The following is a 14140-nucleotide window of genomic DNA, read 5'->3' as shown; positions in this document are numbered from 1 at the left end:
AACTAAAAGAATCTTCTGATGAAGTGTCCACAAGCATAATAGTAGTCTAGTAATATTATATGTGAAATATCGGATGTTAGTGTAATGGTATGTACAACAAAAATTGTCTTTATACATGTTTTTATACAAACATGTATCATTTTCCTACACAACTTACACAAAGTCGGAGTTCCTCTAAAAACAAAATGAATGACATCTCACATTTACATTTGCATTCAACACACCATCACATTATACAAACTATAATTTATGTGTACACTTTTTTTATTATTGTATACTGCACATTCTTGGAAAATGGCAAATTTATAACCAATGCAATAGATTTTTTTATCTTTTTGATTATCTTTTAGATTATTTCATATATATATAAAACGCAATTGTACACATGAAATTGTTTCTATGACTATATTATTCCTTTGTAATTTTCACTGAATTCGAAAACTTCATTCGTAATTAAGCAAATTACAGAGTTATGCTTTCTATCTATCTATCTATCTATCTATCTATCTATCTATCTATCTATCTATCTATCTATCTATCTATCTATCTAATGAAATCACTAAAGAAGTAAACAATGCTATCTTTCATTTGATTATAATGTAGAATGGTTGTTCTCGGTTTGGGCATCTCTTACCTTAAAAGTTTCTAGGATTTACCCCAAAACATAGAGTTTCCTATTTGAAAATGAAAAACCCACATTTGGAAGAAACCTTGGGGAACTTCTTACTTAATGATGATGGATGATGAAGATTATCATAAGCTAATGAACTCACCTACACTCAGACTATCTCGTTGTCCGTCGGTTCGTAAGCTTCGTTGATGTAAGCACCATTTTTCTCACTTTTTTCTCCATTGTCTACTTCCTTCTCCTTCTCCTCTTCCTTCTCTTTCTCCTCTTCCTTCTCCTCTTCCTCCTCCTGTTCCTCCGGTTTACGTGCTTTCCAGCTGTCTCCTCTCCAGCGCATGGAGCTCAGGCGCTCCGTCAGTTTCCTGCTGATGCGCGCGAAGCTCTTCCTGCTGATCCGCTTCCCATCGGCGCCGATGTTCCCCGCGTACCACATCACCCAGAACCCCAAACCGAGGAACATCAGGACGGCGCCGGTGAGCTCCAGGAAGTCCCCGTACCACCGCCCATCGATCTGCGGGGCTTGGGTCATGCCCACCAGCAGCAAGAGGAAGCCCACAAAGTCAAATGTAGCCGCCATGAAGAAGAACGGCGCGCACTCGCCTGTAAGCCTCTTCACCGCCATCATTCAGGATGCTGAGGAGCACGAGAACGCGCACCTGCACCCTGAAGCACCTTGTGAAGCAGGTGACCGCCTCCGCGTGACGTCATCGCCGCTTCTTAACAACGTGCGCCAGGTGCAGCATCAGAGCAACACAAACACAAACACCAACACCTTAACCCAAACACACATATTATACAAACACAACTATAACAGACTTCTAACAGTGTTTTATTTTTATTATACCGCAGCAATCCGCCAAATATTACAATAATTATACATTATACTTTTTATGCCATATAATTAGATTTAATCCCAACATCTGCATGGAAGATTTGCATCCTGTTCCCACTTATATCACCTTATTTATCACTTCTAGTACATTAATGACTTATTCAATCAATTTCTTAACTAATTAATCAATTAATAAAGTATTTGATTCATTGCAAAAATTGATGCAATAACAAATGGTGTTATCATCGATCATCTGTTTTATATACATATTCTCAAGTCATAATTTCCAATACAAAATCAATACAAAGTTGTATAAAAGCAGAATTCGGTGCATGTGCTTTAAAACTCATGTTTTTTGGGGGGGTTTTCTGCACTACCTGACCCTGATTCTCTCACACATTGCCTTTCCTCTTTCAACACACATGGACATTTGGAATGCAAATGAGACCTGCATGCAAAAAGATTGCGCTAAGCAAATGTGCCAGAAGGTCACGTCTACGTCCATGTGTAAGCTGTTTCTTTTAGCTGTGAGTAGTTCCTCTGGGCTTTAGTTTGTCCTCAGATACATTCAGGACACACGGTTTCATGAAATGCAACTTCTTCATGTGTTTAGGATAAATACAAGCAAAAAGTCACAGTTTAGGAACCTGAGAAACTGAAATAAGCTTAGAAATGTGTTGGACCGGTTTAAGCTATTCATCAACACTGCAGGTGAATTCAGTCAATAAACTTAAAATCAAGAGTAATTACTGGTGTTTATGGTGCTATAAATAAAGAGTAATTACTGTTTATAGTATTCAGGAATCGATAAGATGGTACTTCAAATCAATAATCAGAACTGCTGTTTTTCCATTTAAGATTAATTATTGCTATTTTTGATACTCACAATTAAATTAATTACTGTTTATTTGTGGTACTCAAAATGAAGAGAAATTATTAAATATAAAAAATTTGCCATACTTACAATTAAAAGTGATTATTGCTAATTATGATACTGACAATTAAGAGTAATTAAGAATAATTAAAAGTAATTACTGTTGTTTATAGCACTCACAATTAAAAGAGATTAATAGTAATTACTGCTGTCCACATTTATATAATATTTATTCATATATATAAGTATTTGCTGTCATTTTTGGGACTCACAATCAAGAGTGGTGAAGTGTAATTGTGTGTCTAAAGTAAATACACAATGCAATTTGTTATTCAAATCTTTTTGTTGTTTGGTTTTACCACAACAGTACCATGTTGTTAAAGTATTAATAATGCTAAAAACTAAATCATGACAATAAGAAGTTTAATGTTTTCTATAAAGAATTTATCATCAGAAAATCAATATGTACACACATAACACAGTATGATAACGTTATACGGTCACTTTGCTCGAATCCAACACCAATCGCATTCGCTTAAAGTGTCTAATTCTGTTGACTCAAAAAAAAAAAAAAAACAGGAGAGCTATTTTACTCCATGTTAAACCTTTTAGAATATGTGATATAATTACATATATAGAGCATGATGTAGTCTCAAAGACAATTCCTGGTTGGTGTGAGCTCTGAGTGAAGCACTCACATCAAAATCAATTTCTTGAGCGAACAGAGCACTGATCATTGATTTGATTGTGCTTAAATATCTCTTTTCTTTTGACTTAGTAGCCATTAGAGCAGCACTTTCAGCACTCTATGGTTCAGAAATGAAAATGTAGTCTTCCCATATACAGAAATACGTTACTGTGATTATTTACAGTGGTATTGTGCTTTTTGTATCTATTTACATACTGTAATAATAATAACTTCTGTCTTTTGCTTATGCTTGAGCCTTTACTTTCAATGGGTCGTATCTCATATTCAGATAAATGTGCGATTGTGGTTTTACACTGAATATTTGCATTTGATATCAAAGGGGAAAAATACCTTTCCTTGTTTAGTTTTCTTGTTCATGCAACATCTATCCCTGATATTTTATCATAACACTAAATAAAGCAAACAAACATTCCAAGTGTTGTATTACAATATATTTTCACCAATACATACTCCTACAATATTCCCCTATACCTGTGGAAGGTCATGATTTATAACCCAATTGCCTAGTGTCCCCCCAACCCACACCATTTGAAACAAAAAAGTGGTGTGGTTGGTGGTCTCTCAAGGTTTCTTCCTCATTCCATCTCAAAAGCGTTTCAATAGGGTTTTTCTTGCATCTGTCGCCTCTGATTTGTTCATTAGGAATCATTAGGAGTCCAAGCTGCTTTGTGAATTGAAATGAATGAAATAAACAGTATCTTTTTGTACTACACAGTAAGTTGACTTCCATACCAGCTGCACATTCTCTTAAATGCGTTTTGCCGCATTTCCTGAGTAATGGGCACCAAAACAATGCCCATAACAAGCACCATGAGTCCAAATGACAGCATGACAGGGCCCAGGATATTGGCGTATGACTTGGATATTCCAGAGAAGTAGAGGCCGGTGATGACCAAGCCACCGGCCAGAACACTGCCCCCAGTGCAGATCAGCAGAATGGCATTGCGGTAGAGCTTGCAGGTACTACGTGTCGTCCCAGCATGCCACGAAAGGCTGAACACTGTTCCATCAGTGTATGGACTGAGCGGCTCAGGAGTGAGAGAGAACGAGAGAGAACGAGCGATAGAGAGGGAGTGTTCAGCCAGAGCGATGAGCTCCAGAGGAGACGACGATGATGATGACGGCATGGCCAGAGAACTGTTAATTGAAGGAAAAAGGACATAAACTTAGAAATATAACAAACTAAACATGCCCAAGCTTCTGAACTAGAAGTAGTCTCATACTTGTCTCACTTTAAACTGTAGTAATTTTCTGATGTTTAGATTAGTTTGTCCCCTGATTCACCATGTCCACAGACCCCTACTCCACTTCAATTCGTTGTTTTTCCACTTCGCAGCATCAATTTCACAAGTTCAATCTCTTTCTTGGCCCTTTTCAGCTTCATGTAGAGCTCATCTCCTGATCTACTTTCAATCCTTGTTTTTCCTGTAGAACCATATTTGCTGAAATACAGTTTTAGTCGCTTTCTCAACTGGCTCTTTCTTGGTCCTGTACCCGTTGCATCCCCTGTTCCAGTTTTAGTCCATTCCGATGCAGCTCCAGTCCCATTCCAACCTGATTAATTGCTAGCCTACTGCCCCATAAGGATTCAGATGATTCACTCGGAATTAAGCACACACTCTGTATACGCATTTCTATCCTACTGACACCACATTCCAATAATCCTGTACCTACCTCAGGTGCCTTGTCCAGTTCAAGTCTCTGTCTTGGCATCAGACCTGCACCCTGATACAATTCTGATTGATTTCTCATTCCGTTTCCTGTCTCAGGTCCTAATCCAGTTTTATTCTTTGTATGTGCATCTAGTCCAGTTTGTCTCTAAACCCAGTCTATGATCTTACAGCTCCCCCTGGTGTTCACAATGTTTCATTACTTTGCTTTGTTAACCCATTATCCAGAACCACATCATTTTCATTCTATTCCTTCATTGCTTAGGAGTCGCCTGAAACAAACTGGGCTCTATCACAATTCCTTCCTCCTCTCACTTTATTAGCAAAATCAAGTGCTTCCAGACCAGTATGTTGGTAAAACACTGTTTTATACATACGTTATAACAATGCCATTATGTATAAAACACTTCATTTCTTATTATTAGTTTTTCCCAAATAAAAGTAAAAGTAAACGTGGTGGACTTTTTGGACTGTAAGGTATCTAGATTGAAATGTAAACTTGTGAATTGTAACTAAATAATGTAATAACAATATAAATAAAATAAGTAAAGAAAGGGGCGTTTAGTAACTGCAAACACTAAATATAATTCTCATTATAATGGCTGGGAGAAGCTCTGTGCATATAAATACTCTAATGACTGTAGAGACATTGTTTTAAATATTATTCAAGTTTATATTAATTGACTGAGGATGTAAGAAACCTACAATGTTGCGAATAAAGTACAAAGATATCCAACCTTTTCTACACCACAACCATATGAGACAAAAAATACTGAAAATATTACAACTGAACTACTACTACTAATTATAATAATAATATATAAAGAGAAATACATTTCATCTTTAGAAATGAAAAAATATTATAAAGAGAAATCTGTTGCTATAATTTAAAGAAGCTAAATTAAACATTTTATCGTTAATCTGCAGGATTAAAATAAATAAAATCAGAATTGAAATATTAAATTTTAAAATCATATTAGAGTCTTACCGGAAACACTGAATGTTAGCAGAGCTTCAGATCTACAGAACGAGAGGAAGGGATCCCATCACACCATCAGCATTTAATCTTTTTACAGCCTGTGCATAAGGAGAGAGAGAGAGAGAGAGAGAGAGAGAGAGAGAGAGTGTGTGTGTGTTTCTTGGAAATCGTAAAGGTTCTCACACACTCCTATCATCTAATTTAGTGAGTCTTTTATTCTGTACTTCTTTTTGCTCATTCTTTCACCCTGATGATAAGGATGATGCTGATGATAGTGATGATGAATGTTTGAAGGATGATGATGATGATGATGATGATGATGATGATGAATGGTTGATTTACAATGATGATGATGATGATTGATTGCTGATGGATGATCATGATGATGATTGATGATGATGATGATGATTATGAATGGTTGATTGCTAATTGCTGATGGATGATGATAATGATGATGATGATGATAATGATAATAGTGATGATGATGATGATGATGATGAATGGTTGATTGGTGATGATGATTATTATTAATGGTTTATTAATGATTGCTAATGCATGATGATGATGACAATGATGATGAATGGTTGATTGATGGTTGATAAATAATAGTTAAATATTTAATAGATGGTTACCAATGATGATGATGATGATGATGATAATGATGATGATGATAATGATGATGGACAGATGGTCGATGAATTGTGAGGATGATAATATGATGACAATAATTAAATTTATTATAACATTATGAGTGGTGAAGTGAAAAAACGATTATCTCTTTATGGCACCTGTTAGTGGGTGGGATTTACAAGGCAGCAAACATGAACAGTGAACATTTTGTCCTTAAAGTTGATGTAGTTATTGCAGGAAAAATGGGCATTTGATTAAGTTTGACAAGGACCAAATTGTGATGGCTAGACGACTGGGTCAGAGCATCTCCAAAACTGCAGCTCTTGTGGCATTTTCCCAGTCTACAGTGGTCAGTATCTATTAAAACTGGTCCAGGGAAGGAACAGTGATGAACCAGTGACAGGATCATGATCAGCCAAGGCTCATAGAAGCACAGCTATTTTGACAATAATGGCTGTATGTTGAGTTGTTTTCAGAGGACAGTAAATCAAGTTTCATTTCGATCAAGTATTGTCCCTTGAGAAGTTATACAAAAATTCCACAAAGTCAATTGACTGTAGAAGACTGTAGAAAGGACATTACTCATAATCTCACACGCCAGTGTTCAAGTTAGTTCTCATTCTCTGGTGTTTTGTATTGTTTTTGAAATAATCACACTTTTGTTATCACCCAAATGAGGATGTTCCCCTTTTGAGTCTGGTTCCTCTCAAAGTTTCTTCCTCATAACATTTAAGGGAATTTTTCTTTGCCACAGTCACCATGGCTGCTCATCAGGGATAAACACACATCGTTCAACTCAACTCTTAAATTCTGTAAAGCTGCTTTGAGACAATGTTTATTGTACTCACTCACTTTTGTGAGATCCTGTATATTTATATACCATATATGGTACGAAAATGGGGAAATAGATTACATTATTGCTTTACTGAAAATAAATAAACAGACAGACAGACAGACAGACAGACAGACAGACAGACAGACAGACAGACAGACAGACAGACAGACAGATAGATAGATAGATAGATAGATAGATAGATAGATAGATAGATAGATAGATAGATAGAGATGCAAAAATATAATTGGTATTATCAGATGGCTAACCATTTCTTCCCAGCATTCACATCATTAATTAAAAATGTACAATTTATAAATGGTTATGATCATATTTTTTTTATAGTGTTGGAATGTTTATTTATATTAAAATACTGCCAGTTTCCAGTTGGATGTTACTGGAAGTCAAACACACATGTGCAGTATTCTTCAAAAGGGTGGGGGTTTTCACTTTTACAAAATTGAGTAACATGGAAACAGTTCGGGCCAAGAAGTATAATGCAATCGGCTTGTAGATCGACATGCTTCTGTTTAATGATTCACTCAAAGGTGGTAATGTCTTAGACATCATGCCAGTGACTCGTTTACAGTTTTTGGACATCAAGTAGAGGTTAATTCCACCCCTAAGAAGTTAGGATGGAAAGATCAGTGTACAGTGGTAGAGGATGAAAAATGAGAAAGATCAGTGTACAGTGGTAGAGGATGGAGGGAGCAGTGGTGGAGGAAGGAGAGAGTGAGGTGTAGTGCTAGAGGATCGAGGGAGCAGTGTGGTGAAGTGCTGTGAAATAGCAGGTGACTGGTCCATCATTTGCTTGGTAGGTAAGCACCAGTGCTTCAAATGTGATGTGGGCAACTACAGAAAGCCAGTAGAGGAAGTGCAGCAATAGGTTGGTGTGTAATTATTCAGGACAGTTGAAAACAAGTAATAGTGAGTTGCAGAAGTCCAATCATGAGCTGACAAGGAAATGAACCTGATTGGCCTTTGTGGATAGAAATAAACAAATTCTCCTGATGTTCTAAAGGAGAACTTTAGCAATGTACAAACAGCATCAGATCTAATATCAGTAATTTGCTATAATATTTAAAAGATCTTGAAGGCCAATGGGTAATTTTTGTCCAATCTGCTCGTTTTCTAATGAAAGCCTTCATAGCACCTTCACAGCACCTACATTAGTAAATAATAAAACCTCTTCGGGTTGTTCTGTAGAAAGGGAAATAAGCAAAGTTTTTCAGTACTACTGCATTTTATTTTGATCAACAGACAGGGTTGTAAATAATTGACTAGAATCATGAAAAATATAAAAAAATATCATATAAAAATTCCAATTTAGCCCAGGTCTAAGAGTTACAAAATACAGATACAAAAGTGGAAAATTTCATGCAAGCTGAATATTAATAAACTGCACTGGTGTTCAGACTTTAGATAATAGACAAACGTTGTCTACTTTCGCTCTCTCAATCCTAAGGCTAGTGTTCTGAAATTCTCTGAAATACTCATTCCAGTAATTTGCCTTTGTGCAAGTTTGGACCTGGAGCTCAGTATTTGAAGTGTTCTTAAGAATCAGAATTCATTTCATTGGAAAGACATGAGATATTCAAGAATGTTTTGGAGGTGGTGGTCAGGCAAATATAAAAGGCTGCTCGCACTTTGTAAACCTAAGAAGACCGTTTAAGCCGAACTCATGGGGCGATTCTGTTCTTTTATCCATCTGCTCTTTCTTCCTTGGGGGTCTGTATTCATGTACATCATAGATGTGGTGTTGGACCTGTGGGCCGTGGTGTCCCTCTATAAGGAGCAGAATTATATTGCAATGGGAGTGTTGATATTTCTACTACTCAGTTCCTCGATACTCCTGAACATCTTCAGCTGGCGTTGGAACACCGATTGCCCACCTGAAGGGGGCTTCATCATCGAAAATAAGTTACTCCTTTTGGTGCACATACTGCAGCTCGGAGTCTTCCACAGGTTTGTGCTTTGACGTTAATACAGCAGGTTAAAGGTAAAGTTTGTTAGAAATAAAACTGACTCTTACACCTAAACTTAGTTTACTGGCTGTTTGTTAGTGATTTACAAATACTTCCTGTTTTTGTGTGAGTTTTTCTCTAGGTACAGTAGGTGGTTGGATGCTAAACTGCCTCTAAATGTGTGTGTGTGTGTATGTGTGTGAACAAGCTATAAGGAAACAGCATTACTAGTTTATTATTATCCCCACTGATAATTATTATTATTTTTATTATTATTGTAATTATTATTACCAAAAGAATTAGAATTATTCTAAATATTATGCCTAAATTTATGGCTCAAATTTTCTGTGACTGATTAGGCAAACAATGTGCGTGACTGTGTAGCTTCGCGAATGTGGGTGGTCGACCCCTGAAAATACCGCTTGCAGATTTAATAATAGTTATGATGTTGATGATGACAACGTCGATGTCGTTAACATGATTTCATTCCCTGTAGGATTTTAACAGTGGCGAAGATCTCAACCTGCAGTTTTATACAAAAGACTCCCATGACGAGGTCAGCGTGAACTCGAATCCCAACCTCTTCATTCTGCAACTGTTCGATGCATTCCTTGAAAGTGCTCCACAGCTCATCCTGATGATGGTTCTCATCATGCGGATGCCAGAGCTGCATCTTTTTACAGGTCAGAATAAATAAATAAATAAATAAATAATCACAAAACTGTCCTAAACATAAGAAAGAAAAAAATTATTGTTTGTGTTTTTTTCAGTCATTAAAACTGCTGTCTCTATTATTATCATGGCCTTCTCCATACTGCGCTTTCATCGCAACATCGTTGAGTTTATCGACCAAAAACACAAGATAAATTGGTTCTCTGGCAATTCTATCACCTACTTCATGTGCAACCTCTTCCTGATTGGCCCACGTCTGGTGAGTGTGTCTCTCTTTGCCTCCGTCCTGCCCTGGTACATTGCCGTTCACTTCCTGTGCCTGTGGGCACTGCTCGTCCTCTGGGCTTGGTTGCAGAAAGCAGACTACAAGAACTCTAAAGATGGAGGATGGCTGCTCCGGGCCACTTTAGGTATCATCTGGTACTTCAGCTGGTTTAATGTAACAAATCAAAACACCAAACTCAGAAGAATCATCTACCATGTGGTTATGGTGATGGACATAATGCTGTTGCTGGGATTATGGTGGTGGAGAAGATCTGTGGAATCAGCTTATCTTAGTCCACTCCCTATTAATCCTTACATACTTATTGCTATGTTAATATTCAGCTACATCATAGGAATCCTACTGAAAATGGTTTATTACTGGAAATTTTTTCCAGATAAGACAGTGAAAGTTTTGCTAATGCACGAAAAGAAAGAAGAATTAGTCGCCGTCACACGGTCCAATGTAGAGTATATTGGTAACACAAGTGTAAAGTCTACACATGTACATGATCAATTATTTGAAGAAAAGCCATACTCCAGTGGTTTTCCTGAATCCAACACTGCAGCCACAGTCAATTCTGCTGTTGGGACAGAAGCTGAATCTGGTACCCAAAATATAATGAAAATAATGGCAAATTATTTCTGAATCTTTTTTTAATCCACTACTCATAAACTAGATTTATATATATATATATATATATATATATATATATATATATATATATATATATATATATATAATTTTTACAAGCCATCATGTATATAATAAATCCAAAGAAACTAACAGCAGTAATGAGAGCATATTGCAAAATACAACAAAACATTGTGTTATACAATAATTATGCAAAATAATTATTTTTAAATCCAGTCTTTGCACTTTTTCAACGGTTGGTGGCGCTGTTTCACTTAAACAGCGCCAAAAAACCGTTGAAAAAAAATACACAAATGCATTGCTTCTGCTGCTAAACATTGTAATATCTCCATTACTTTTTATATGGCTACTTCTATGGTTTAAGTGTTGAGTGGGAAAAATAAAAAATAAAAATGGACCAACTCTGGCCTGTAATTGTTTTTTTTTTTATAACTTTTACATTTGGTAGATGCTGAGAAAATACTGAAGTGTGTATCCTTACTTTGAGGTATTGAAAGATTTTGCTGTTACATCAGGACCCAAACTCTTCTTTGTCCATAATCATATTAGGTACATTTATTTAACCCCCGACCTTCCGATCAGTAACCCAGAGTCTTAAGTGTTGAGCTGCATACCTTTATATAGTAAATATTAAAGCAAATATCAAGAACAGACTAAAATATTATGTTGTTGTTGTACATGCATCATCATGTATTTTTTTTTTTTTCAAAACGATTTATGCATCAAAGCAAACATATATTTTGCAATTAAATGTTATTATGTTGTTCACAGTTGTCTTGTTTAATAGATTTGCATTTTCATAAATTTTTCTATAACTGTCAGGTGAACAATTATACATTTACATGAACATCATCTTTAAGTTTAATGAGACTTGCATTTGAATGTAATAATTATAATATTTTTAAAATTCTATATTTTATCTTTGATGTTTTTACCCATTTTTTTTTACAAAAATGTATTTGTGATTCTACATTGATTACCGGACCCCATGCAGTACCGCTGCAGACCCCCCAGATATAGACCCATGATATAGACATTTGAAGAACATGCAAAACTCCTTACAGGAACTGAAGCTCAAAACTGAAACAAAGGCCCTAGAGCTGTGAGGTTAGAACATTACCCATAATCAGAATTTCAACTGGCTTTTGAAATGTGCATTACACATTAAGCAGGTCATGAACACATGATTGTTTCAGGGCTTGAGTCTCATGTAGTAATATGGTTAATTACGACACCCAATGGACACCATTGAGACCAGACGAGATGTCAGCTGATCGAGGCTAAACAGAGTTTCATACTGAAAATATTATTTGCTGTTGCAAAATTGATGTTTGGCTTAAGTTTCAGCCATCAAAAAAGATGGCAATAGTAGCTAAAGAATACAAAGGATTATTTCCTAAAATACAAATCAAATTGTACACCTCAACACTGCATTAACCAAAGAACAGCCTCTTTGTGACATGATAGTATCATGTCACAAAATAGAAGAACCATTAGTATTAAATGGACAAATTAAATCAAAGTAAGTTAGTGTAAACAAAGTAAAACCAAATACTCAGAGCTGAATGTGATTCGATGCACTTTAGTTTTGGAAAAGGGCAATATTTGTATTTAACTTCAAACCAAAGCTGGTTCTCAAAGTTTCAGAAATTTATTCAAGCTGTTTTTGGACTGAAAATGAGGCCAACAGTGCAAAAAAGTCGCTGAGAGGCAGCAGACGTGGGTATGGGAACGGCTAAGCCTTAATGACATCTTCAACAGAGGTGCAAAATGTAATTGGTAACAGTCATTGTGAACTAAAATAGAGTGGAGTGCATGCAAGTAGGTCCCAATTTATGGTGAAGATGCGTGACCCGACATCGAGACATGGACTAGCATACCCAGGAGTTTTGAAGAATGATGATCGGTATTGTAGCTGTAATTTGGTAAATTATTAACAAATTACAGTATTATCGTAATGTTTGAACTTTACAATTTACAAGTATGTGGCAACAGGCATGTGCAAGAGCACTGGTTCGCAAATGAGAACGGAGAAGGACCTGCTCTGTCTCAGTGCTCTTAAAAAAATGAGACGTAAAAATTGGCTTTGAAACACCAAAAACACTGAACTCTGTCAACCACTGACAAGAGTTAGGCTTCTCACAAGGTGGGTGTCAGGGATCCACCAGCCACACCTTCACTTATCACTCCAAGCCTCTCTCCCACTTACTAATCAGCTACACCTGGCACTCATCAGCTTCCGTGCTATATAACCCCCGTTCCTCCACCAGCTCATTGTCCGTTCTACAGCTTAGGCGATAGAACATTGTCGGACTACTCAAGCTACTCAGTGTTGTTTATATTGTTGGCTACGTTACTCTAGGTGGTTTGGTTCTTGCTTATGCCCGATCACAGCTCTTACCTGGTTTAGCAACCTGGGGTTTCCTTTTTGTGTTTTTGCCCTGTTCTTTTCGCATTAAAAGCCTTGTGGATTTCACTTCAGTTTCCGGCACGTTCTTTTGCCTGACAGTGGGAGATGGGTGCATCATCATGTATTTTTTATTTTTTTCAAAACGATTTATGCATCAAAGCAAACATATATTTTGCAATTAAATGTTATTATGTTGTTCACAGTTGTCTTGTTTAATAGATTTGCATTTTCATAAATTTTTCTATAACAGTCAGGTGAACAATTATACATTTACATGAACATCATCTTTAAGTTTAATGAGACTTGCATTTGAATGTAATAATTATTATATTTTTAAAATTCTATATTTTATCTTTGATGTTTTTACCCATTTGTTTTTTACAAAAATGTATTTGTGATTCTACATTGATTACCGGACCCCTTGCAGTACCGCTGCAGACCCCCCAGATATAGACCCATGATATAGACAATTGAAGAACATGCAAAACTCCTTACAGGAACTGAAGGTCAAAACTGAAACAAAGGCCCTAAAGCTGTGAGGTTAGAACATTACCAAGACTCAGAATTTCAACTGGCTTTTGAAATGTGCATTACACATTAAGCAGGTCATGAACACATGATTGTTTCAGTATGTGGCAACAGGCATGTGCAAGAGCACTGGTTCGCAAGTGGTAGACGGAGAGGGACCTGCTCTGTCTTAGTGCTCTTAAAAAAATGAGACGTAAAAATTGGCTTTGAAACACCAAAAACACTGAACTCTGTCAACCACTGACAAGGCTTCTCACAAGGTGGGAGATGGGTGCATCATCATGTTTTTTTTTTTTTTTTCAAAACGATCCTCGGAGCATCCCAATGTATCATTCGAAAATTAAAAATGCTACGTAAAAATTTCTATATTTTCTTTTACATTTTTTACGTGTCGCTATCATCATCGTAAGGTCGAACACAACAAGCTGAGCCGTCAAAACTTGGGGATTTATTGTATATTGAATTAAAAATTTAGTTAAATAGAGAGTAAATGTTG

General features: G+C 36.4%; 1 protein-coding gene across 1 annotated transcript; it reads left to right on the top strand.

The window, feature by feature from the left end:
* The first annotated feature begins 954 nt into the window (after window positions 1-954).
* On the top strand, window positions 955-10721 carry LOC124382062 (cell death abnormality protein 8-like). The gene is made up of 3 exons (XM_046844155.1): window positions 955-1362; window positions 9615-9801; window positions 9889-10721. The coding sequence occupies exons 1-3, from the start codon at window positions 964-966 to the stop codon at window positions 10698-10700; spliced, it is 1398 nt and encodes a 465-aa protein (XP_046700111.1). The 5' UTR covers window positions 955-963; the 3' UTR covers window positions 10701-10721.
* The last annotated feature ends 3419 nt before the right edge of the window (window positions 10722-14140 follow it).

The sequence above is a fragment of the Silurus meridionalis genome, chromosome 29 (assembly GCF_014805685.1).
Source record: "Silurus meridionalis isolate SWU-2019-XX chromosome 29, ASM1480568v1, whole genome shotgun sequence".
Classification (NCBI taxonomy): domain Eukaryota; kingdom Metazoa; phylum Chordata; class Actinopteri; order Siluriformes; family Siluridae; genus Silurus; species Silurus meridionalis.
Note: the sequence above shows the minus strand (reverse complement) of the source record. Positions and strands in the feature narration are given on the sequence as shown.